We start from the raw sequence: 25,782 nt of genomic DNA, 5'->3' as shown, positions 1-25,782 counted from the left end.
TACCTCTCCTGCAACAAGTGTGGCAATTTGGTATTGGCTGGGATCAGAAGCCTTCACAAGAGTTTCTTTTGGAGTGGTCAAAATGACAGAAAGAGCTGATGGTCTTTCAGAATTCTTGGTCCCTCAATTCTAACGTCATGTTGTGGACAGTCCAACAGTTATACAGCTGCATGTGTTTGGGGACGCGAGTGAACAGGCATTTTGTTCTGTAGCCTATTTCAGATTCAGCTACTCTAATGGTGTCGTCGGCCGGTGCGCCTTTTTAACAGCAAAGACGCGTGTGGCGCCCAAGAAACCCTTGAGCATCGCTAGACTTGAGCTACAAGCTGCAATTTTAAGTGCAAGGTTATATAAAGGATGCTGATGCTATTTTCCGCCCGAAACTCCAGATGCATGTTTCTCTGCAATGGAGGTAAAAAAGTAAAAATTTCCCCTTTTTTTACCGCGTGATATTTGATCTGATTTCCAACCAGGAAGCAGTTTTTTTGAAGAATTGAAAAACACGCACACCATAAATACGTATCACGCTTGCCCGGTTGCAACATTTGTGACTTATTTTTAATTTTGTCAAGGTTTAAATCTATTTACTAAAGGGCACGTGTCAACAAAAATGTTATTGTCGTTGTTATTGTTATTTTCTGTCACGAATTCTTTTGGAATACTTGTTTAACGTACTTACTATTTCTATTTGTTCGCAATAGTAGTACAACAACGCACACACGCACACAAAATAGGTTACCTATACTAACATCCGGGACACATAGGAAGAAAAATAGATACGTAGGTACGCTTACTCAATGTTCCTGTCATACGTAGAAAAGTAAAGAAAAAAGTCAAAATGACGAAATTGTTTGAACACTAAAAACTGAACATGTCAAGACTTTCAAAACCATGAATAGTAGTATATAATCTGTTAAACGCCTTTTCACCTGTTTCGTCGACTCCGTCTATCTTGTTTGAATATTGCAAAAATCGATGAAAAGCTGGCGTCACCGAGATTTCAAAAAATGTGCCTAGCTGGAAAATAGGAAGCACGTAATATTTAGCGAAGTAACGGTCAAACAAGGAACCAACAACTTCTCACCTGTTTGTTTTTATCTAGTTTTTGTTTTACTTTGATTCACACTCCTAGATTTTAGAAGGGGGGGGGGGGGGTGGAGGTAGCGCTTGTGGAAAGAGTTTTACTCAGGGGAGGAGGGAAGACTGGTGCGAGTTTGCCTGAGTCCGCGCTGTTAGAACGCTGAACTTGAGCTCGATCTTTACTAGCTTTCCTTCCCTTCCCTCTCATAATTGCTGTTATTGTTAGTGTACTGGCTCTACTTGGGCAGTTCATTTTTCAATAAATGGAAGGGCCTGTTTTTCTGGTCCTTTTCTCCACCCCATACTTGTTGTCACTTAGGCCACGTTCGATCGACCATATTCCGAAATGGGAATACCATTACTTGGTTCAAGGTTGGATGCTTCTTTTTGTTTTTCGCAAGATTCACTGGACTTTCAGACATTCGCACAATTCCGAAGGAAAACGATCATCCTCAGTTTTTAGTTCATCTCTCAACGATACACTTTGACATGAATAGAAAATAAGCGAAGATGTTTTGTTACTACAATAGTTTACAAGGTGAAACGAAAATAGATCCGAGATTGAAAGTTTGATAAACTTATTTTCATAACCCGAGACCGGAGCTCGCACAGCGAAAAACACGGACTATAAACAAAACTTGGCGAAAATATAATTCATTCTGTACAAGCTGTATTTTATGAATTTTTAGTGTTCTAAATAGGCCTTATCACGGTTTTCGACGCCATTTTGACGGGTAGGCAAACACATCCTGAAATAACAGTGTTTGTATGGAAATCTGATGTCAAATAATTTTCATAAAACTTCGCCTCTGAAAACTTCATGAATTGGAAACTTTTGGCACTAGGAAGGGATTTTAAGAAAAAAATTGGAGGAATGTAGCAGTGCCATAAAGCGTCTAGTCGTGATTTGAACTTTCCATGCTGTTTACATTTCCCTCTATTTTTTTCCCGCGAACTATTTTAAGTAGCAGTTCACGGCTGGTTCGCTATACAGACAAATGTATAGAAATGTCAAAACGCAACTAGATGCTTTCTAGCACAGCTACATTCCTCAGTTATTTTCTGTAAAATCCTTTGCATAGTGCCTAAAGTTTTCCAATTCATGAATTTTTCAGAGGCGATGTTTTATGAAAATCATTTGACATCGAATTTCGATACAAACACTGTTATTTCAAGACGTGTTTGCCTACTCGTCAAAAGAAAAAAAAAGTAACTAAAGGATTCCGAAGAAATTGAAAGAAATAGCCTAAGGCTGCAAAATAACACTCGACCGCCGAAAAAGAGGATGTTGGGGATTTTGAGAATCTCAATTCGATAAACAGCACAAGCTCTCGAACGATTAAAACGAAGTGCGGACTTAACAAGGATTTTTCAAATACTGGAATACTGGAATGGAGAGCGCTACATTACGGTTAATGTTGTTTTCAGTACCGCAAACGCGGTAAACAATTACCTCTTAGTCAGAAAAAAAGAAGCAGAGAAACAAAGTGCCACAGTATATGCCCTTCGGGAATAGATCCGTCCCGGGAAGTACAGATTACAACCTCGAGGATTTACCACAACACCAACCCAGAAACACTGCCCACAGACATATTTCTTTAACATATTCGCGAACAACAGCCGCTCATACTATAAAAATCAAGGAACCAAGTCACTTTACAAGTAACAAAGAGTCTAACGTCTCATACACCTCCTCAATTCAAGAGTTCCCTCACACAGTGCTTAAATTTTACGCGTAATGTGTACCACATTCACGTACGCTTAGGACATTTGTTAATAAACATTACACACATATGTATAATAATAAAAAAAATAAAACACAGAATTCACAGGAATCTTCAAGCTCAGCGAATCCAAAAAAGACAGATATGTGCAAGCCACTGAGGGCTCTTAGGCCCGGTTCATACGTCGAACTTTACATGAGCCGAACCTAATACCTATTAAGGTCGACCCAAATAATTAAGTTCGGCAGTTGATTCAGACGTCGAACCTAACTGAAGTCGAACTTAATTAAAACCAAAGTAAGAAAGTAGATTTTCGTGGTCAGCGGCTGTTGTTTTTACTCAACAAGATTCAAAATGGTGGGAAAGATGAATTCTGACATGGAAGAGCTTGTTTGGTAAAATAATAAAGACAGGCCAAACACGGCTCTTACTGGTCGAGATAGGAAGAATATGACCTTCAAAGCTAATTTGCTCTTATGAGTACGTCTTTCAAAGATCTCCCTTTTCTGTACGAAAGTAAGGAAGGGTCTTTGAAGATCTCCCTTAGCGGAGGCTAATTTTCTATCAAGTGTCATTTACCAGGAGCCATAATCAGGGATGGAGACCGTAACGAGATGCCATTTTGACTAGTGGACTTGTCCCCATGTGTTCAAAAAATCTATTTTTAGAAAAAAATTGCGCCATACGCGCGTGCGCGCACGCGTGTAAACGGCCAGGATCGCGCGTGGAGAAATTAAAATTTTTTTCTATCCGTTCAAAATGGCGTCCAAATTTTAAAATTCTGCCAGGGAATATCTCCTCAGTGCCCACATTTAAGGAATTAGACTCTCACAAAGAAAAGGTAACAATTGAAAGAAGACGGGAAAAGTTGGAATAAGTGGCCTATTGATCACAAGACTCTCACCGTTAAGTCAAAAAGGCGCCAAAATGGTGGCGCTGCGTGCGTTGCTACTGTTGAATGAATGAAAAAAGCTTGAACTCTACGGACATGTACTCAGACAGGTAAGGACTTTTTTTATCTTTAGTGAATTTTTTCTCAGCTGCTTTCCGTGTCACATATAAGGTAGTAGCCCCACGCAAATTTGCGTGTATTCACGCAGGTCTATGAAGTGGGGGGGGGGGGGGGGCAAATTTTTTCTAAAAATAGATTTTATTGGTACAACTCATGGCGACGCGTGGACTCCACGCTTACGGTCTCCATCCGTGATTATGGCTCCTGTATTTACTCATCTGAATTGTTTTAGGTTAGGCACAGAAGGGCGATATTCCATAACAAACCTCAAAATGTTTTTGCGGGTTTTAGTTTGTTTTGTAGTGCTGACATTCTTTCGCGGAGGTTGACTTCTGAAAGAGTTTTATTTTTAAGGTTATCGACGTAACCTCTGTTGCGTAATCTCTGTTTGAATAGAGTAATGTTTTCTTCAAATGTTGTTTTTGAAGATTTTGTTCTGAGAAGTCTTGACGCTTCGCCTTTGATATAGCCTGTATTGGAAAGTTTCTGTCGGCTTGAAGTGCGTGTGCACATCAAGAATAGATTCTTTTTTTTAAATCTTTCGCATCTCAGACAAATATATTTAGTCGTTTCGAAACAAGAAGAACAAGCACATTCCTCTTTTCCCGCCATCTTGTTCAGAATGAAGTCCCTTGCGCATGCCAAGTCGATGGAACGCGCAGACCTCTGGGATAGATATAATTTATATAATTTATACGTAACGTATGCATTTGGCTCGGCACATGTAAAGTTCGACGTATGAATCGAAGTCGAACTTTTGCCGTTCTGTTCGACTGGCGCAGTCGAATAGAACGGCGGGTCGACCCAAATACAAATCTGTCGATCCTAACTGATTCATACGTCGATCTTTACAAACGGCGAACCAAATGATTAGGTTCGGCTCATGTAAAGTTCGACGTATGAACCGGGCCTTACCTGGCTATTTCGAAGGTTAACAGCTAAAGGAAAGAGTGATATTTAGAGAAATTAGTATTAAATTTTAGGCCCTAGAGTAGTTTAGTTGCTCAGAAATAAAAATTGATCTTTTCTTATCCGTTTTCTTCAGTTTGCCAGTTATTTTCCGTACAAACTAAATCATTGTTTCTTAATGTTGTTAAAAAGTAACGTGTTTTTGCTTTCAAAATTATCTAAAATTGAATTTTTGGTAATGAAAATCAAAATCTCTTGGGGAGTTTGAGAAACGCGCGCAAAGTTTAAAAAATCAGCGGTTCTCGAGCCCCGCCTCCACTCCACCCACCACAGCAGCCAATAAGAAACTGCGTAACTGAATCTCATTATCATAAATTGCTTCTATTCAGGAGCCCGCGTTGTTGCCTGCAAAAACAAGATGGCGTCGCGAATTGCAAAATTACTTTCTACCTGTGCCGGTTCTGTGCGTTCCTCTGCGTTTAAAGGAGCACAAAATAAACGCCTATCCTCTCAGATTTTGGTGAGTGTTCTGTATTAATGTTTTTAAGTCTTTAATCGAGTGTTTTTATGGTCTGAATTGAGAATTTAGTGTTCTCGTGCATATTTCATCATTCGAATACCGGTATTACTTAAGTATTGCACTCGTTTCGTCTCGATCGATTGATTCCCGTAAATCTTAGATTGATCTAGTGATAGCAGCGGTTAAAAAGGTTTGTATTTTTTGTTAGTTTTCCGACTTAATGATTTAGAGCCGCGTACATGTTCCAAATGTACAAAGCCATTAGCAAATTAATATTAATGTGATTAAGATTATATGAGCTTGATAAAGGAAATGAAACTGCATTTTTTACTGATGGCGTGCTGATGTTTGGCTCTTTGTTATTTAGTAGGTTCGTAGGTTCTGTCCATCTTATATAATTAAAGCTCGGTTCAAAACGTCGTTATAACGTTGACCTCAATTCATGCAGACTTGAATAAATTGATTTAGCACCATGCACCACGATAGCGAGACGTTTGAACCAGGCCTAGGCTTACACAAATTAAGTATAAAAATCTACTCTAGAAACAAGATAATGGCTGTGTAAGCATCCAGTGAATACATTACTGGAAGCCTTTTAAAGTGGCTCTTAAAATTTATCCTTTTCAAAGCTTCCAGATAGAGTTTAAAGCATAGTTTAGTACTAATTTTGGTTAGTAATACACATGTTAAGATGTTCACATGGAGCATGCACGATATAAATTGGTTAATTCATTATTTTAATATACTAGAGATGTCTGGGACTGCATTGCACATGTGGGTGTTATTAAGCCAGGGGTTTCATTAAGATTTTGAATAGTTTTAGGTAAGAGGTTAGTCCAGGTTGGAGTGTATGTATTCTACACAAGTATGTTCCACTGTGAAGGGTATGTTTTGCAAACAGTTTTACATATCTAAGGTAGGATTTAGAAATCAGGGAATTTAGGTGTAGAATAGGGTCTTATGAAGTGATTTAGTCCGGAACAGGTCTCTAGAGTATCTGGAAAATAGGAAGTCTAGGATAGGGTAGGTATTTTTGGTGTCTAGTGTAGAATAGGGTGGCAAATGTGGCTAAACATGGCCTGGTATAGGGCAAGGGTTTCACTGAGACCCAGTGACATACCCCCATCCAAAAATCCTCTGAAAAAAAATCCGCCGACCGGTTAGCTCAGTTGGTAGAGTGCCGGACTACCGTGCGGGAGGTCGCGGGTTCAAACCCCGGCCGGACCACCGCTCAGGGTCTAACTGAGGAGAAAGTGCTGCCTTTGCTCTGACATCTGCAAATGGTTAGACTTTCTAGTCTTCTCAGATAAGGACGATAAACTGTAGGCCCCGTCTCACAATCCTTGTTTGTAAATAACTCTGTGGGACGTTAAAGAACCCACTCACTGTTCGCAAAGAGTAGGGGACGTAGTTCCCGGTGTTGTGGTCTGGTCTTTGTGCGTATATTATCATGGTTGGGTGGGAAAATGCTCGGAGATATTAGCTGCATTAAGCTACTCTACAATCCGAGGGTAAATAAAGATTGATGATGATGATGATGATGAGTACCCTCCTCCGCCCAAGGAGGATAGTGCCCCTGGCAGAATAGGTAACTTGAATGTGGTGCGTGACCTAATGCTATTACCTGTAGATACCCTGATACTAGAAACAGGAGTTCAAGTTGTTGAATAGCTCCTGTTGCAAAAGACTCTCTCTATTACAGACACCTAAATCATCAGGTCTTTCAGAAGGTAGCCATTATATTAGGAATTGACTGTATCTATTTATGCAAATCAGTTGTGTTCTGGATTGTTTTTTATTTTTACTTCTGGTAAGTCTAAATGAAGTGACTTTTATATTTTTAACTTTTTCGTTTCCCTTGAAGATTCGGTGCCTGTCAACAGACTCGGACATTAAGGTATGCAATTATGCACCTATCAAGATACACTAAGTTGGGCGGGGGGCTGGGGATGTTACTCTAAGCTAAATGCAGGGGAAAGGGTAAGGTGAAGGTTGAATTTGAGGTCCCTATAAAACATTTTGCATTTGTGAAGAATTAGTACTCCTCCTGAGGCCCAAATTTCAGCTTGAAATACTCTATCTTTAGTGATTGATTGTGCCCCGACCCTGTCAAGTATGTGTAATAGGTATCTTGCTTAAATTGTCTTGAATTTGTTTGTCCATTAAATATTATTTTTGCCTTCCTTAAAACTATTCTCAGCCAAACTGGAGAAAAAATATTGATGAATTATAGTTAAGCTTCTACTCATGACTCCTATCAATAGTTTAGATCAAACAAAACATTTGATAAAAGTGTTCCATGAAATAACAGCTATGAATCAGTCTGAATGTCATATCTACCTGCTTGAGCACAATGGATCTTTTCAATGTACTTATTTACTGGTAATTCATCAACCGGTTAGTTTAGTATATAGCTACTTAATGTTATTGGATGCAGTAGAACTAAACTAGATTTTGTATGTATGTTGAGAAGGTTCTGTCTGGAATTTTTTTATGTAAATTGTCCTAATTTCAATTAATAAAAATAAGCCTATTACAATTTTTCTTACTTAACTAACTGCTGAGCAATTAATGTTATTTGCTTTTTTATGCTACAGTATGAAAAGCTTGTTGTTGAACCAGTTACAACTCCAAAGGCCAAGCCAGATGTCAATTCATTAGTTTTTGGAGCAGAGTTCTCGGATCACATGCTCAGTGTAGAGTGGGATGCCAGCCATGGTTGGGGTGAACCAAAGATTACACCTTATCAAAACTTTTCACTTGCACCATCATGCTCAACATTCCATTACGCATTGGAGGTAATCTGCAAGTTTGAACTCTGTAGCTGATTTCGTAACTATTCAGTTTGAAAAGTGATAATAAAAGCATTTTTCATCAGATACATGTATTCAAACACTGAGAAGTAGGTTGAAAAAACGAGGTGCAGACAAGTTTTTTTTAAACAACTTTGAGGTGTTTGGATATCTGATGAAACACGCTTTTGAGTGTTTGATATTGATATCTCAAATGACCAAAACTTCTCAGAGAAATTAAAGGCCAAAGTTGGCAAAATAGGTAATTAGGAACACATATCCAAACCACCGTCACAGTAGTGATTTTCTTTGTTTTTTCTTGATGAATTATTAATGAGTTTGAGAACTACATTTCCTTACTGGTAATTGACACTCTAACAGCTTATTGATGATTGTGAAGATAAATTTGGTGGTGCATCAAAAGAGTAACCTTTACTTATGTGATTTACAGAATAATAAGCAAAATTGAAGAACAGCTTCCTCGTAAATCTGTTGGCCAACTGAAGATGAACTGTCAGCGAACAGTTTCCCGATAGATTACTGACAGGCTACCAACAGATAACCAATGAAGAAATAAAATCACCAAAGGAATCAAATTGGCTGTCAGTTAGCATACTTGACTTACTGACAGTTGGCTCACAGTTTCATGAGGGAGGTATTATTTAATTTTTTGGAATGATCCCAGGGTTTATAATACACAGCAATGAAATTTATCTTTGATATCTTACAAGTGAGTATAGTAAATGACTACAAAGATGTTGAGTGGAATTCACTTAAACTAATTAAAAGTTATTTACCATTAACATTCAAGGTTACTGATCCTAGCAATATACACATCGCATTTGATGTGACTGTATACTTATGTATTTAAACCTGATGAAAATTCCCTAGTGGTGCAAAGCTCTCCATGTAGCTCAGTCTGCAAGTACCTGAGAACCAGCTAAAAACTGGATATTTTGATTTGTAACAAGTCTTTTAAGGGTATTTTGTCATAAATGATTATTTTTCATCTTTTTTTTTCACAGTGCTTTGAAGGGCTGAAGGCATACAGGGGTGACGATAACAAAATTAGATTATTCCGTCCCATGGAGAATATGCGAAGGTTGAACAGATCAGCAGATAGAGCTTGTTTACCTGTAAGCCAATTTTCTAGTATGTTATTACAGTCGAACCTGTCTTAAGTGGGTACCATATTAAGCAGTCACCCTCTATTAAGCTTTCAATTGTGAAAGTCCTAAAAATTACTTCCCTTAATTACTGTAATTCTGACCCGTATTAAAATTAATGGCCACCTCTATTAAGCTGTCGCGGTCACCCTTTACCCTGTTTCTAGTAATATTGTCTTGACCTGTTTTAGACGACCACTTAAACATGGTAATAAATAGCGTGCCAGGCAATTCAATTTCTAAATATGACCTACAATACTGACTGTACGATCTTGGCATTAATATTTTATTAGTCCGTTTCTATACCATGTTCTCCTTTGTCATAACATTCTATCTCTGAACTTTCTCAACCAATTATAATAAGTGATTTTGTGACTGCTTTGGTGCATAAACTGTACACTAAGTTATCAAATGTTAACTAAAATGTCACTTTTATGGTGCTTGATGTGTATTCTGTATAACCTTTATTAAGCAGTCACTCATCCATTCCTGGAGGGTGACCGCCTAACACAGGTTCCACTGTATTATGAAAATCATAATTATTCAGTAAGAATGTCAGAGCTGTCATTGCGTTGAGCCAAAGTGAAGCTGTTACATAACATCTTTTCTTGTAATTTGGTAATTGCAGGGTTTTGATGGAGAGGAATTCCTTAAATGTCTAAAGCACCTTATAAGTATTGAAAAGGAATGGGTGCCATATTCCAACAAGTGTTCACTCTACATCAGGCCAACACTTATAGCAACACAGGTAAGTTTGATCCCACAGTCTACTTGTTTGACAACAGTGCACAGTTACAGCATGGCTAATAAAGCTGTGAACACTGAAAATATTTGTAGAATGATGACTGTAACTCCGGGGGAGGGGGTACCTGGGTCATTTTTTGCTGGGTATTTGCCGTAGGACTCTGAGGACCCCACCCCATTATAGTCTATTGTAGACCCCATCTTATTAACTTCTGAACAAGTGTAAATTTTGTGATCCCAACTTAGTTAATGTTTAAGTTGTGATTTCAAGAATGAAATCTCATGCAAGTTGATTGTTAAATATTAAGACAAGAGCACTAAATACAATAACAATATTTTTTACCATAAATCTTCCAATTTTTTTATACTCAAAATCTCTGCTTGCCAGAATTTCCTTACCCCCAAAATCCCAAAAAATGTGTGACCCCATTCTAGTAACTCTTTTGAAAATGCAACCCTATTATAGTCAATCCAGTTGTGAAAATGTAACCCCATCCAGCGGCACATCCCTATTAGTCTATTACTAGGAAGTAGCCCCCCCCCCAACCCCCCGGGATTGTAACCTGCAATACAACTTAAGATCTGACTCATATCCACAAGAAACCAAAGAACAGGTCGGACAACCTTAACTTAACTCTGATTGGTTGTAGCACAATGAATATGCCATCAAATATTTTCTGCATTTGCAGTTTTAATATTAACCTCGACACTTGCCCTGTGATAGTGTTTCTTGAAACCATAAGTTATCTTTAGTCTGTTATTGGAACTTGAAGCATCTCTCCTGTTTTCTAACATCAGTCTACAATATACAGGAACAGCCAATGATGCAATGTCTCATATTGTGTATGGTGTTTTATCCCTCAGCCCACTCTTGGAGTAAACAAGACTTCCTCTGCCCTCTTGTATGTGATTTTATCGCCTGTGGGCCCATACTTCAAGACAGGTACATTTAGTCCTGTTGCCCTACTGGCTGATCCGTCTTACGTCAGAGCCTGGCCAGGTGGATGCGGCGATTCCAAGATGGGAGGGTAAGTCACAACGCTACCTGCAAAACTGAGACATCCTGTGGCTCAACAGTACATTCAACAAAATTTGTGTTACGTTGTTGTACTCAAATACATAAAAGGAGCACTTGCAGCTTTTGATTGCTTTGCTTGTGTAAAATATACAACTGTAAAAATATTTCTGAAATCTGTCCAAAGAATCCTGAAGACCCTTGGGTTGGTTGGCCACTTCCAAACTTTTGGGAAAATTTCTAACAAATTGCATAAAGACCCTATTCTGAAGAGTAGCCAAAGTTTTTAATGTTATCCTACTAGTTTATCAGACAGTACTGTTTTTGTATACTTCTGTGCTTATGTATTTCCTTGTTTGTTAAAAAAATATTACTTGACTGTTTTTCTTGTAAAATTTGTTGAACAGAAATTATGGTCCTACAATTCTTGCCCAGCGGCATGCAGAAATGCAAGGCCTTCAGCAAGTGCTATGGCTGTTTGGTGAAGAACGACAGGTGTGGAAATTGTACCAAGCCTTTTAGCCTCAATAGTGATCACTATCTAATTTCTCCATACATGGTCTCCAGAAAATATCCACACCCCCACCACAGAGGGAATTTCACCTGGGACCCCTCACCCCACTTCACCAGATTTTCCATTTTCCAATTCATTTTTTTTTAGGGCAACCAGTGAGCAGCACTTTGTGAACTGAAGTTGTAACACTGTAGTTTAATTTTTCCTACGCATTTTTTCTGACTATAAAGTATTATAAAATAACTAACATACTACGCGCGTTCTGATTGGTCAATAGAGTTGCCAAACCTATGTACTATTGTACCAGTAAACTCCCGCTGCTCTCCCGCTGGAGATTTCTCGATTATGGCCGACGAGCGCGACGAAAACTTTCCGAACTTCGACATATTGTCAGGCTTTGATGTGCTTTTGCCGCACAATAAAAATTTGGAACCAAATTCTAAAAAGGAGAGCTTAAATACTGAGACAGAGGAAGAAAGGTCGAGCAAAAAGAGAAGATTTGCCGATGTGGAAAACGAAGAACTAGACTCGATCGTCGAAAATGCACAAGCCAAAAAAACCAAGCAGGCAACACAGTGGGCAGTAAACTTCCGTATTCACAGGTTGGTTTTAATTACATGGATAATATTTTAGCCTGGTTTTTCACTGAAACTGTACTGTAAGTTTATAAAATAAACGGCTCAAACTGTATTGATAAACAGTACAAAATTTGTAATTTATTGAAGGTTTATATGCCAAAGTCAAGTTGTTTACAAATAACTTGAAGCGTTTAAAACAATTAAAACCGACTTCAACCCGAGTACAAGGTATTTGATATTAACTGCTAAAATCATAATTCCTCTTTCTCTGTTCACCTAGAGTGGAGTAAACAAAAGGCTATTGGCGTAAGTCTGGCGGAAATGGAGGTCGAAGAGCTGGATAGGAATCTGAGGCAATTTTACGCCGAAGCAAGAAATAAAGAAGGCGAAAATTACAGCCGCGCGACTCTTCTCTCCTTAAGAAATGGCATTGAGAGATATCTAAACACACCACCACACAGTTTAGGAATAAGGTTCACTCACGACCCACGTTTTGTCCTCTCAAACCAAATGCTTGACGCCAAAATTAAGCAGCTTAAGCAAGAAGGCATGCAAAACACCAAGCACAAACCAGCAATAGTAAAAGAAGACCTGGTCAAGCTCAAAACAAGTGAAGTTTTTTCACTCACCAAGCCGCTGTCCCTCTTGAGAAACGTCTGGTTTCATGTTTCTCTGTTTTGGTGTCGTCGTGGGTTTAAAGGCTAGAGAAACCTCAAGAAAACAAGCTTTGCGTTTGAGAGAGATGCAACAGGCTGCCCTTTTGTCACTATGACGCACGACGAAACGACAAAGAACCATCCAGGGGGAATTTCAGAAGTGGAGAGCTTCGAAAAAAATGGCCGAATGTACAAAACCACCTGTACAACCGATGGCTATTCTGCTCTGGAAGTCTTCCTCACAAAGCTCAATCCACATTGCGATGCACTATTTCAGTATTCGAAGAGAAATTGGCGCCCTTCAGATAAAGTGTGGTATGAAAATCGGCTACTTGGAAAGAACAAGTTGTCTTCATTAATGAAAGAAATCAGTGCCGAAGCAGGTCTGTCCCGTACCTACACCAACCATTCGGTGAGAGCGACAGCCATAACCCTGTGGGCCAACGCCGGATTAACAGATCGAGAGATCATGGCAATTTCTGGCCACCGCAATGAAGCGAGCTTGCGAAGCTATCACAATCAGCCATCAGTAAATCAGCTTCGAAAGTGCAGCGACGTGTTGACAGTGGCACTTAATTGCGAAGATGAAGAACTACAAACATCTGCCGTTCAGCAAAGTACAGCTACAAGAATTCCATTCCAGCAGCTGCCGTGTACAAGTTCCACAATAAACATGAACAGCGTCTCGACAGGAATGGCTCACCACAGCACAGTGGCGACGTCCACGGCATATAGCAATATGTTTAATTCATGTAAAATCGGCAGTGTAAACATCACTTTTCATCAGTAACTGCTATCTGCTGATAAAAAGCATTCTTTAGCCAAGGCATTAACCTTTTTTAGCCACATTTTTGTGAGTGTTAGACAGTAATTCAACTTAAAAAACACTTTCATTCATTCGCTCAAACTGTGATGCGTCCTTCGGCGATTCAACAGGCTTATGCTCAAAATAGATCCCGATTTGTGATTGGTTCTCCCGCTTTACTGATGAATTTGAAGAGAATAAACAACTTGATCAAGTTACAAAATAAAAAGCGCCGATTTCTAAGTGTTTTTGTCCAAGTAGTTATTTCATAAAAGCAATAGACCGCACTTTCCAGAAGTTTACCAGCGTAATAAAACCACGCGGGATGTTGGCGAGTGATTTACAAGCTTTTTTTTACAAGCTTTCTCATGTTCTCCCAACATCCCGCATGGTTTTATTACGCTGGTAAACTTCTGGAAAGTGCGGTCTATTGCTTAACTAAATCTGTGCCCCCAAAATACTTATAATAAATAAACGTCACGCATATGTCATATGTCAAATATGTCACACATAATTAAATATGCTGCACCTTAGTTTAGCCTTGCACAAATGTTTTGCCTGTTCATTGTATATAAATCTGTGACAAACATTTTGTGTGATTTACAATATTCTGTATAACATGTAATATACAGGCTTGTACATTTTACTTGTCCAACTCCCTGATGAGTCTGCATAAGTCATACGAAATGCATATTAGGAAAAATGTGTAGAAAAAAGATACAATTGTTACAACTTCAGTTCATGCAGTGCTGCTCATTGGTTAGCCTTAAAAAAAAAAATAAAATAAAAAAAATTGATCACTGAAATGTATAGGTCATGAGTGTAAAGAAACTGATCACCAAAGATGAAATGACTTGACAGACTCATCAAATTCTCCCAGATAGTATCATAAGGAATATATGTAGAACAGTGGTGCGAATATGTGTCCTTATTTTAGGGCTTAAAGGGATAAGTTGAAAGAGGAGATTAAGTTGCAGAAAATTTTTTCTATCTTCTGACATGTCTGTAATCATTTCCATATCTTGTCTAATTTACAGTGGAGCTCATAATTAGTTCTTCCCTGAAGACTTTATCCTCTCCTTCTCTGTCTAAAAGAGCTCTAACCATCCCTCCTTCCTTCTTTTTGACGTCGTTAAATTTTCCAGTAAGTATTGTGCTTGTTTGTTTATATCCTTCTTTTATTTTCAGATCACCGAGGTTGGAACCATGAATATATTCATGCTGTGGATAAATGAAAAAGGAGGTTTGTATTGTGTCAGACATGTCTTGAAGGTTGACCGCTTCTAGCTTTTCTTTCTGGGTGAAGGGACAGTGGTCAACTCCTCTTGTCAGAAATTTTAAAAGAAATGCTTGAAAGTGTACTGAGAAATAGCTTTTTGAATGCAATGTGGATTTATTTGATCAACACAAGTGTCCAGTTATATACACTGGACATTATAAATTTAAAAACACAGTTGCAATGCAAGCTTTCCTGGCAGGTAGTAAGTGTCTGCTTATTATACTTGAGACAGTCACACATAACATATTTTCTAATGAAAAAAAAAATTCTGAAAAGGTGCAAAATTATCTTTTTACCTATATTCCAAACCAGAATGTTATTTAGAATTAACTAATAGAAAGTACAATATGCCCCAAGTGCAGGTACCAGGAAAAACTGTTGGGATGGTGGCACTTCAGGACTTATTCATAGGCGTGCAAATAAGAACCACAAATTATTTACATGGCAAAAAAATGACACTTTTGTTTACTTTGACTTTATCCATTTCTGCTTTGATTTGTAGAAAAGGAGCTAATTACCCCTCCACTCAATGGATTAATTCTTCCTGGAATCACACGCAAATCTCTGCTGGAGCTGGCTAAGAGCTGGGTGAGTAAATTTGCATCATAAAATTAATTTAATTTCAACTGCAAGTGCTAGTTCACTCACTTAATAACAGATCAGTTTTACTAATTTTAACTATTTTTTTCTTGCAGGGAGAATTCAAAGTTACAGAAAAGGAGTTTACCATGGATGATGTAATCCGTGCCTCTCAAGAAAACAGGGTATAAAGTGCAATACTCCATGGCAAGAAAACTTAGGAGCAATGCAACTTATTTTCCTACCTGTTTTGAAATCCCAGTTCCAGCCTCACCTCTGCTCCTACTTCCCATGAACCTCTTGTCTCCTTTACGCAGAGTTTCCGCCTAGGGGATAGGCATAAGCTCACACCACTGGCCCAGTGGGGAAAGCAGTCGCTTCCCACCACATCATTTGTGGGTTGAGTTTGTTGTTGGTTCTCGTCCTTGCTCCAAGAGGTTTTTCTCTGGGTACTATGGCTTTGACCTCTCCTCAAAAACCAAAATTTCCAAATTCCACTTCGATCTGGGTTATTGTCAATCACTTTATCATGAGGCTCTGGCTCGGGAGATTGTGCAAGCACTCCCCATGTTATTGACATTAAATTAATTACTCTACTCTACTCTACTCTACTCTACTCTACTCCACTCTACTCTACTCCACTCTACTCCACTCCACTCTACTCTACTCTACTCTACTCTACTCTACTCTACTCTACTCTACTCCACTTAACCAAACTCACAGTTATCAACAGTGGCCATTCCATCCTTTCCTTATTTTGTTTCTCATTGTTACAGATAAAGGAAATGTTTGGAGCCGGTACAGCCTGTGTGGTGTGTCCAGTGAACAGAATTCTTTATGAGGGACAGGTAAGAAAAACTTTGACAAGCCCGTGTAGCAGTTGTTTCCTTTTCAAGCGAGCGCAAAAAGTAAACAGAAGCTTCCAGAGAGAAGGAAAAAAAAGAAATGAAAACCTGGAGCTGGTGCCTTCTTGCACTCTCAGAAAGGAAAAAACTGTTATGGCGGGCACACGTTCACACGCTGACAACTTGTCACGTGTGCCAGAGTAAAAAACATGGCAAATTTCAAACAAGTGTTGCAGGAAGTTTGAAAAAGTGAACAAATGCCATTTCAGTAAAATCATAAGTTAGAACTACCTTTCATATTATAATTAAAGTACTGTGCGGATATGCTGCTCAAAGGCTGTCATTTGGATGGTTAGACTTTGGGTATGTCTTGGTCTACAGACGTGTAAGTGGCTAGGATTAATACTCTGGAAGACTTAAAAAGAGTCACTTCGTGGCACCTAACCAGTTTTCCAGGCAATCTGAGGTTGATATGTCAACACTAGAGGGGGGAACTGGCATTGAGCAACCTTGGACCACAGGAATCACCTACAATTTTGGACAATTCAAATGAAAAATTAAGGCCACCCCGTGAATTTATCATTGCCGAGTTTTAGGGGGAGGGGGAGGGGTTAATTTTTTTGTTTTGTCCAAGTTTGTAGGGTAGTTACAGGTTTAATAGTTGATCATCTGAAGATAGAACTTTATTCTTGGATGTCAATTTGCAGGCCTTTTTCAAACTTTGAATTGGCACAGGTTAATGTATACTTAGACTTGTTTATTAAGTTTTGTATTTGTTTGTGGCAGTTATTTTTCATTTAACAGTCATCAGAGATCTAACATCATGTGTTTTCTTGATATAGAACATTATGATTCCCACCATGGAAAGTCTGGAGGTCACAAAGAGGTTTTATGATGAACTCACTGCAATCCAGGTAAGCAGCATCACTCCTGTTCAGTGCTATTCAAGCTTCAGAATTATGGCACTGGTACAAGATGAATTTGAAATGGTCTATTCCACGGCCTTGAAAAAACGTTTTCCTTCGTAATTGGCTGCACCCATCTAGGACTCCCCTAAATGAGCCCTCACCTTAACCCTCCCCCCCCCCCTTCCTTAATGAACCCCTACTTCCACCCCGCTCCCCCTGAATGTACACATACCCTCGTCCTTCACTTTTTTTGCTCATTGAACGCAAGGGCCGTAAACTTTTCCTCTCCAAAAGCATTTTACATTGTACCTTCCGTTTTCTTTTTTCCGCTCTCCAAGGCAAGGCTGGATTAATCAGTGAATAAACTCTTTGCGAAACCTAACGAATTATTGACAAGAGAGTTATTGAGGAAACCTTGTAAAGGACTGGTTTCAGTCTATGGAAGGAGAAAATTGTAATATTGTCATTTGGTTAAATGCGCTGAGACAGACTATTTTATACATCATCGAAGACCCATGCAGGGACAGATAGATATTCCGAACGGGACGGAAAGATTCTGCGGGTGAAATCGGGGCCAGCAAACTTTACGGTTGTGTCCATAAAATCTTCGTTCCACCCCGCTGGCTATCTACAGCTCTTTGAACTCGACTCAAAAGCAAGTAATATGTTGTGTTATGTTTCAGTACGGACGCACAACTTCCTCTTGGACCGAAATTGTTGACTAATTGTGGAAGCCGGAAAAACAAGCACAGTGGAAAAGAAGCTTTTGCAGTTGTTGGTGCTGGATGGTTGGTGGAAAAACACATGAAGACAACGTTTTCTATAAATATTGAGCTTTTAGTTTCCGTAAATCTGCAAAATTTGTGTTATGCTCTTGAACTACAATATTCTTCCTCGGTAATTAGTTTCCTGTAATTTTGGCTTTGTTATTTTACTCTTATTTATAAAACGCCAAAGCGTAGATACAATAACAGCTTTAAAAGAACATATTTATCAGCAGTTAGACCTATTTGAGTGGAGTTGCAGAAGTTCAAAATATGATATGATTCGATGTTTCTCTGCCGACCAACAAGGCTCGCTATCTACAGTTTTAATACCGAAAAATAATTGAATCGAAACTACAGTGGTATAAAATCACTTTTTAATGGGAACATCTTTCAATTAAGGGGTTGTTTGCATGGAGGGGGGGGGGGGGGAGATCCTAGCAATAGGAAGATCCTAGAAGGCGGATTATCCTAGCGCCATATGTTTTCTTTATTTAGGAAATACATGCAAAAGATTGCACTTGGACCTAGCGCTAGGATCTTTCTTGCGATAGGTTTTTCCTAGCTGAGAGAAAGGAAGATCCTAGCACCATGTAAACTACCATCGCTCGGAAGGTCCTAGTACTAGGGACAAAAAAATATGGCGGCGGCCGGACTGCTAAAGGCCGACAGTTTTTCTTCTTTTCCTTCTCCACTTGGTAACCAACCCGACCGACATTTCTGCATGTAAACGAAATGAAAAGTTGTCTCGCCTTCTATGATCTTCCTCTTTCACTAAACGTAACTTTTGTTTGTTTACTGGAGCAGTTTTTCTTTGGACTGTCGAGAAAAAATGTCGCTCTTGGCACGTGCAGCATGCTTTTGTCTCGAGTTGTGATTGGTTCATTGCTTTAGGTGCGCTTTTTTGGATTGGACACTGTGGTTTTTCACAGTCTTTAGAAAACGTGCTCTAAAAATGTCGAGTTTACGACTCAGCTCATATGTAAGTTAAACACACTTTTGTTGGTTTGATTCTCGCTTTAGCTTAAAGCAGTCTTGATGAATATTTCATTGTTTTCAATGTTTCCACAAATAGAATCTTAAAATGATAAAATCGGTTCGCGTTTTTCGCGAGATGCTCTGCTCTCTTCACAATGAAGCTTTTCGCTTTTTACAAAATACCTTTTTCGATCAAATTTTACGTATGGCTCTTTTCTGGGAAGCCTACAGTAGTGTTTTCAAAGTTCTACTTTTGAGAAGGAGAAAAATAAACTCATGAACTAAAGACTGTCAAACTGTCCACAAGACTCTTTATCAGCCAAGTCGAATAGGCAGTGGGGAATTTTGACCTTTGTTTGGTAAAAATGGTGAAACAATGCGTTCACAAAAAGTTACACAATAATTCTAGAAAACCTGCAGAAAGAAATCAACTGAATTCCTGAAAGGAGCAACTCATGATCTGCTTTAGCGCATTGATTTTTAGCTGCAATCGATTCCGACCCAGCCCATTTATGGTCGGACTCGTTTAGGTTTCTGTTGATAGAAAAAATAAAACGTTTTTGCATTTTTTTCAAATGACACCAATTCCCGTAACACTGCATTTTTAACGCGCGTGCAGGCAAAAATTTGGCAGCAGAGCGGAGAACATGAGCACGTTACGGCAACACAACTTTGCTACCGCGCGGGGTATCTCACTGTTTTAGGCTTCCTGGTCAAATCCTCGTTGATTTACTGAATGCCTTTACCTCTAAACTTTTAAGGTCATCTTTAATAACGTTCTCAGGCCCAAATCGCTAAAAAATCAAGAAAATAACGAGAATGTTATGAGCTCCGTCCTGTACCCACAAAAGCTTCAGAAAAACCTTGGATTGTCAAAGTCAATAATTCGGAGGTTTTGGTTTTTGGCAATGGTTCGTTAGTAATTTAATCTGCTTTAGCATTTAATTTAATGTACTAGTAAAATATTAGTCAACTAATTCAGGGTAATTTGCAGTCAGGTTTCGAACACGTGCCGACAGAAAGCCGATCGTTTAGAATTGGCTTTTGTCACGCTGTGTAATATTTTATTTATGTAGAAGCTAGTTTCAATAAAATAGGGGAGTGTTCTGTAGCTTCTGTCTCATGATTATTTGTCATCAATTTAGGCCCAGCACCTGTCAAGCGCATGCGCTGGACCAAGTGGCACGGTGTCTGAATCAACTTGTTGGACGGATTTCAAACTGATACCATATTATGCGCCTATCAATTCGTACCCTCAGCATTTCTCCCGCAACCTTGGGCATACCCTGGGCTTTTGACTATTCCGTGCCTGGCGAGTAAAGCATTTGACCCGGCCGAAAGGCCCTCCAGAGGGTGGGGGATTTGAACTTTATCTGAGTAGGGTGGGGTGGGGAATTTGCACCTAAAGTGTCAAGTTTACATCTTTCATCTTGTCCGGTGGAATTACACATGGTTCCTGATTCATGGATGAGTTCAGGGGGAGGGGGGGGGGGGGAATTGTCGCTTTTGTGAGCAATTGGCCCACCGAAAAGGGTTTCCCGTGACAAACGTTGCAGTGTTTTCGAAGGTATGTGTGGAAAATTTGATAGAACGTAAATAAACCAGTTTCCAAATGGTTTGTACCAATAATTGGAACGTTTGTTTTTGGGGAAGGGGCATTTGAATAGCTTTGTGAAATTTTCAATCCAGTTTGTAAGAAAACAGTCCTACGTGCTGAATTTGTTGGTGGCTTATGCTAGCCTTAATAGCAGTTTAGTATAAGCAGTAATCGCAGTCCCTAGCCATCGATAATATAACAGCACTGAGCGCTTACTAACGAGATTGTAAATGTACAGGAAATTTACAATTCGGTTTAGTAAAAAAAAAAAGAAGAAAAAAAATTGTCCTAGTGCTATAATTTCCCATCGTTTAATTCTCTAAAGCGCTCATTTTGTGTGGCTTATGCTAGTCTAAATTGCAGTATTTATAAGAATTATTTAAAAGCAATCCCTTCCGTTGATGAATGTCGAAAAACACTGCAGACCACTTTCAGCCGGATAATTACGAAACAGCTATTTTATTGCACACCTGTTATCGCTATGGGCGAAAATCTGAAGGTCAGCTTTAGTCACGAATTGCTGTAGCTAACCCTGGTAAAACGAAAGCTAAATCACAAAATACAAGTTTTCATTGACACGACCATGAATCCTTAATATCGCCATAATTGATGCTGCAGCCTCTTTACTCCGTTTAGTTACAAAAGTCTGTTAGTTACATACCTATACAAAATCTTGTCTTTCGCGCAGAAATATTGGAAATTTTTGTCCAAGAGTAAAAGGATTGATTTTTCAGATCACACTGCTTTTGACGGTTTGCCTAGAGAGAATTTATGACCCCGGGGGTAGGGGGTGCTCTTCGGAACTTTTGGTGCGACAAAGGAATCCTTTCAAACACTGGATTTTATCTGCAGTCTGATTTAAACGTTAACTGAGTTTAAACTGTTCCGCTCCAGACGATGAGAGGAAAAAGATCAACAGAGCGGACGATGGGAGGACCTTCCAGCGGCCAAACGGGCAAAGCAATGAAATAGTTTGTTGTCGGCAAGCCACTCAGTACCTTGCACAGTTGACTACTATAGAGGGTTTTATTCTTAACGAAAAGTTTAAGTCAATGTCTAATGGTCTACTTCCTTTAAAACCAAATCGATGTCTCGACATCAACATAAACCAGTGATTGCTCGAAGAAAGTATTTGTCACTTTAAGATTTATTTTTCATGGTAACTTCGACTATCGCGTAGTTGCGCTTACTCTAAACTGCATATTCAGTTCCCCTACACCTGGCAAACAAAACAGCTAAGGATTCCCAGCGTTCTGCCAATGGGGAAGAGAATTATATACAGGCATTTCATGTTCCAACGGCGGTGACGGAGGTAAAGGAATACGCATGTGTTGCCCAAACGTACTAGAAAATGATTGGTTTGTTAGCGTTAACCTTCCTTGAAGAGACTCGCTGTTAATAGCTGCCGTATTTGAAGAAATGAAGGTCTGTGGAATAAAATTCTGACTCATTTGTTCTTGAGATAAAAGCGCTTGATTAACTTGATTGTGATGTTGCTGTTGTTGTTGCTGAAAATCCCGTGAGATTTGTTCAAGTTGTTGTTGCTGTTGTTGATGTTGATACAACAATGGCGTCACTTGCTCCTGAGGCATGAAATACTGTGTGTTGCGAAGTTGTTGCATTAAAAACTGTTGATGTAGCTGAGCCTGTTGAGCTTGCGTTTGGAGCCATCGCTCTTGATTAAAGAAAATACCCTGTTGCCTCTGTGAGAGAGACGTCTGTTCTACTTGCATAAGTGAACGGTCCTGTCGCTGCTGAACTCCCCTGGAGGCCACCGGCTCTCTCCCTGGCAAGACCGACGCTTGCTGCTGCTGAGAGGTATTTTCCACGCCAATTTCTGGAAGTCGCTTGGAACAAACACCCGAAGTTTCAGCCTCCGATTTTTCTGCGCTTGAGCCCCCACAAATGCGATGCATTTCTTCAAATTTCTCCCTGATTTCTCGGGTGGTGGAGTGTTCCTCCTCGATGTTGTTTTTAGCTTTGATTTCTTCGAGTCGTTCGACCAAGTCGCGCACTTCGCCTTGGATTCTGATTTGTTTTTGAATATTTCCGAGTTCCTCTCTTTGTTTGTTGATAGCACTTATAAGTTGCATGTACATTCTTGAGAGAAACACATGAAGATCGTGTTGTGCAGTAGTTAGGTCCACAGGAACTTGAAGTTTCCGTAGAAATTCTTCAAACTCAGTCACCTCATTCGCCATCAAGTCATCATTGTACGGAACCTGTGACGCGCTAATGTCGGTCTGGGAATCCTTTGATCCAACAGTCCGCTCCACAGATGCCACCGATGTACAGCGGGAATAGTTATCCGCAGTTATCTCGCTTACAGAAGCTGGGGAAGCAACAACTGGAATGGTGGAGTTTTTCGAGGAGGTTGACTTTCCATCTGTACTTCCATAACCTACTCGAATTTGAGCAAATTTCTCTCGATCGCATGCCAAAAGTTCTCGCTGTTTTGTGCAAACCTCCTCGTAAGGAACCACCCAAGACAAGCAAGTTACCGCCTGTGGCTTAGCGCTCCAGTCACTGTAAGATAAATGGTACTGAGATCGAAGCCAGATCCAGGAGTGACCTTTTGTTAAATGACGGTAATAACAGGTTGTCATACTCCCGGTCAAAAGCAAAATTTTATGGTATTCCATGAGATCCTCAAGGTCTTCATGGTGGCAATACTCATACAGTGAATTCCCGATCAACTCCGAAGGAAAAAAACCGAGAACAGAGGCGACTCGCTTGTCGAGATAATCATATTTTGCATCTACATTGAGCGTTGCGGTGAATTTCATTTGTGGCCCATCAGAACGTGGAATAGTAGTATTCAACGGTGCGCGATTCAAAGGTTTTGCCAACACAACGAGACAGTCAGAGACGTCAAGATTTGGCACTTTTTCCTTCGGTAAATTTCTTAGAATCGTACCGAAACAGTGTATTATTTCCAAACCATTTCCCTGACTGTAAGGACCGCGGCGAAAGTGACAAGTAAATGGTCCGAAACGTTGAGCGAGATTGCAATCACTGCCACCAGAAGAACGCTCAAATTGATTATCGCTTCTCAAAGCTGACAACAATCGCTGGAAAATAAAATGATCCTGTACATGAATAAAATCAAATATGTTTCGCTGTAAAATGTGGCTAGGCAGATGTCCAACACCATTGAGTACATTATCCGAAGTATAAATTAAATTGCCGATTTTGTCCACCGCAAACACGAAGGCAAGAGAGGATTCCAGGAAGACAAAGGAAAATTCATCGTCTGTGACGAATACGGGTTTCGTACTTCCAAAAGGCTCCTTTGCAGCTTTCTCGGCAGCTACCATTTCCTGTTCGCGAAAATATTCTATGGTGAGTCTCAGAATCGAGCTTTTCTCAGTGCTTCGCTTCGTTGTGCACCTATCGGCGATACCCTCCGCGAGCTCGTCGACCAACCCGTTGAATCGATTGCGACGTTTCTTCTCCAATTCATTGCGATCGTTTCTCTTGATTTCGTCACATCCGTGATGTCGCTGTCTAGGTTGAAGTTTGTGTGCCTTTTCTTGCGTAAGTTTGTCTATACTGGACATTTTCAAACGCCGAAAACACTCACCATTTACAAACAAATGTTCCGTTCAACAGACTGTTTGTGTGAATCGCAGGGACGTGATTGGCTGGCTATTGTTGTTGACTGCTCCGCCCACTCACGTACCCAAGCATAAATTAACATGTAATTCTGCAGTGGAAAACCATCGAAACAGAAAAGGCTAAGAAGATTAGCTGGGTTCCAACAATCGAAATAAGAACGTTGCAACAGATGCTTTTTTCAGCAATTTGGTTTCGTTATGCAATATTTACGTAATGTTATGTAACAACAACCCCTAATGTAACAACTATCAACCATGAAATCGTTGAGAGTAAAACATAGCCCCAGGTTAAGAGTAACACGACTCCCATAAAGAACAACAACAACAAAACTACCCGTGGACTACTTTATATGATGTTACGTGCATCTTGTAAAGAGCCTAAGTGTTAGTTTTGCACAGCTGCCCGGCACCGGCCTCCTCAAAATAACGTCCTTCATTAGTAATCGCTCGCACGCTAGCTTGGTAACCAGTTTTTGGGAAAAGACAAAGTCCGCCTTGTTGGATGGCTCAAACAGGTTGAGACACGCAATATTTCGTGCAAATTGCAACTTCGTTCACAGGGGCGTAAATGGGAAGGTGTGCTTATTAATGCAATTTTCATTGTTACGCATATTGATCCGTGCGATGCTATCGCGCTCCGTTTTTTTAATTCTACCTTGATGTTACGTTTCTGTAATATATTTCTACTTTGAGCACCTCGCTATTACGGACACCCCGATAATACGGACAACAGCTAAATCCCCTGCAAAAATAAATTACAGACGTTTGACTGAAATAAGTTCCTCCATATAAGGACTCTCGCTATAAGGACACTAACTCACAGTCCCACGGGTGTCTGTATTTCTTTTTAAAAAGAGTTATTTTAAATATATTCTCTCACCCCACCACACCTCCCTTATGTAATGTGATAATCAAGATGGAAAATTCATCACGGTATATTTGACCTGCTACCAAGGTAGGTAGAGATTATAAGCGAGGCGATGCCAGAGAGAGAGAATATTAAAAAAAAAAATAATGCATGGCAGAAAGCAAGACGTTTGAATATAGCTTAACTGGACCTAAATAATACTCCGAAAAAATATATTCTTCCCCGACTTCTACTCTTCGTAATATCTAATCCAAAGGTTTACAGGCTTTTGTTCCAGTTAGTTTTTCAGTGTTCGGGTTTTTCTGTAGGTTTGCGAGTTTGCAGGGGTTTTGAGGGGTCCTCTGGTTTCAGCGAGTGCATAATATTTGTCGGAAACAAAATTGGAGCCATTCGACACGTCACATGTAATGGCTAGGATAGTATTTCCGGCGATACATGAAAGGATTTCCAAGGATTTCCGGAAATACAACAAACCTTTTCTGTAGATTCAAGTCGCTCGCTCTGAGCTCGACTTGTAAGCAAGACTACCTTTTCTGCAATTTACTCCAGACGTTTTCTCAAATACTCTGCATCTAGGGCATCCTCGGAGACCCAGGGGCAAATAAAATTTCAATTTAACTTACGCTTCTAGGGTCGAGAGCCGGGTAATTACTCGGAGTGAGTGGCGGATTATAGTATCGGTCATGGGACGGAAAGAAAAACAAGACACTGAGAAACTGGATTCCTCTGTGTTTTCTCTGGGTGACACCACTGCATGCCTTCTTAGGTTCATCTAAAAAAGATGTGTCATTGTAGCATCAGCTGACTATATAATATAAACAGCTGACTTTTT

The 25,782-nt window shown here is 39.7% G+C and overlaps 2 protein-coding genes and 1 pseudogene across 2 annotated transcripts; 2 read left to right on the top strand and 1 right to left on the bottom strand.

Moving 5' to 3' along the window:
- The first annotated feature begins 5,125 nt into the window (after nucleotides 1-5,125).
- On the top strand, nucleotides 5,126-18,518 carry LOC146448700 (branched-chain-amino-acid aminotransferase-like). The gene is made up of 13 exons (XM_085102391.1): nucleotides 5,126-5,245; nucleotides 7,110-7,142; nucleotides 7,843-8,043; nucleotides 9,063-9,173; nucleotides 9,832-9,951; nucleotides 10,812-10,975; nucleotides 11,370-11,457; nucleotides 14,704-14,758; nucleotides 15,297-15,382; nucleotides 15,490-15,558; nucleotides 16,150-16,221; nucleotides 17,061-17,132; nucleotides 17,810-18,518. Exons 1-13 carry the CDS (start codon nucleotides 5,144-5,146, stop codon nucleotides 17,849-17,851), a joined length of 1,215 nt encoding a protein of 404 aa, XP_084958517.1. The 5' UTR covers nucleotides 5,126-5,143; the 3' UTR covers nucleotides 17,852-18,518.
- LOC146448701 (uncharacterized) lies at nucleotides 11,822-13,802 on the top strand (annotated as a pseudogene).
- A 2,440-nt stretch (nucleotides 18,519-20,958) lies between the features above and the next one.
- Nucleotides 20,959-24,063, bottom strand: LOC146448699 (uncharacterized). Its single transcript, XM_085102390.1, has one exon. The coding sequence runs from the start codon at nucleotides 24,023-24,025 to the stop codon at nucleotides 21,701-21,703; it is 2,325 nt and encodes a 774-aa protein (XP_084958516.1). The 5' UTR covers nucleotides 24,026-24,063; the 3' UTR covers nucleotides 20,959-21,700.
- Nucleotides 24,064-25,782: the final 1,719 nt, after the last annotated feature.

Source organism: Pavona decussata, unplaced genomic scaffold (assembly GCF_977016875.1).
Source record: "Pavona decussata unplaced genomic scaffold, jaPavDecu1.1 SCAFFOLD_804, whole genome shotgun sequence".
Classification (NCBI taxonomy): domain Eukaryota; kingdom Metazoa; phylum Cnidaria; class Anthozoa; order Scleractinia; family Agariciidae; genus Pavona; species Pavona decussata.
The sequence above is the reverse complement of the archived record's forward strand: the minus strand, read 5'-3'. Positions and strand labels throughout refer to the sequence as shown.

Excerpts from the sequence above, each read along its gene's own strand:
- LOC146448700 (XM_085102391.1), top strand. The coding sequence starts at position 5,144 with ATGGCGTCGCGAATTGCAAAATTACTTTCTACCTGTGCCGGTTCTGTG. Across the intron at positions 7,143-7,842 it reads CAACAGACTCGGACATTAAG|TATGAAAAGCTTGTTGTTGA; the intron begins GTATGCAATTAT and ends TTTATGCTACAG. Across the intron at positions 9,952-10,811 it reads CAACACTTATAGCAACACAG|CCCACTCTTGGAGTAAACAA; the intron begins GTAAGTTTGATC and ends TTTATCCCTCAG.
- LOC146448699 (XM_085102390.1), bottom strand. The coding sequence starts at position 24,025 with ATGTCCAGTATAGACAAACTTACGCAAGAAAAGGCACACAAACTTCAA.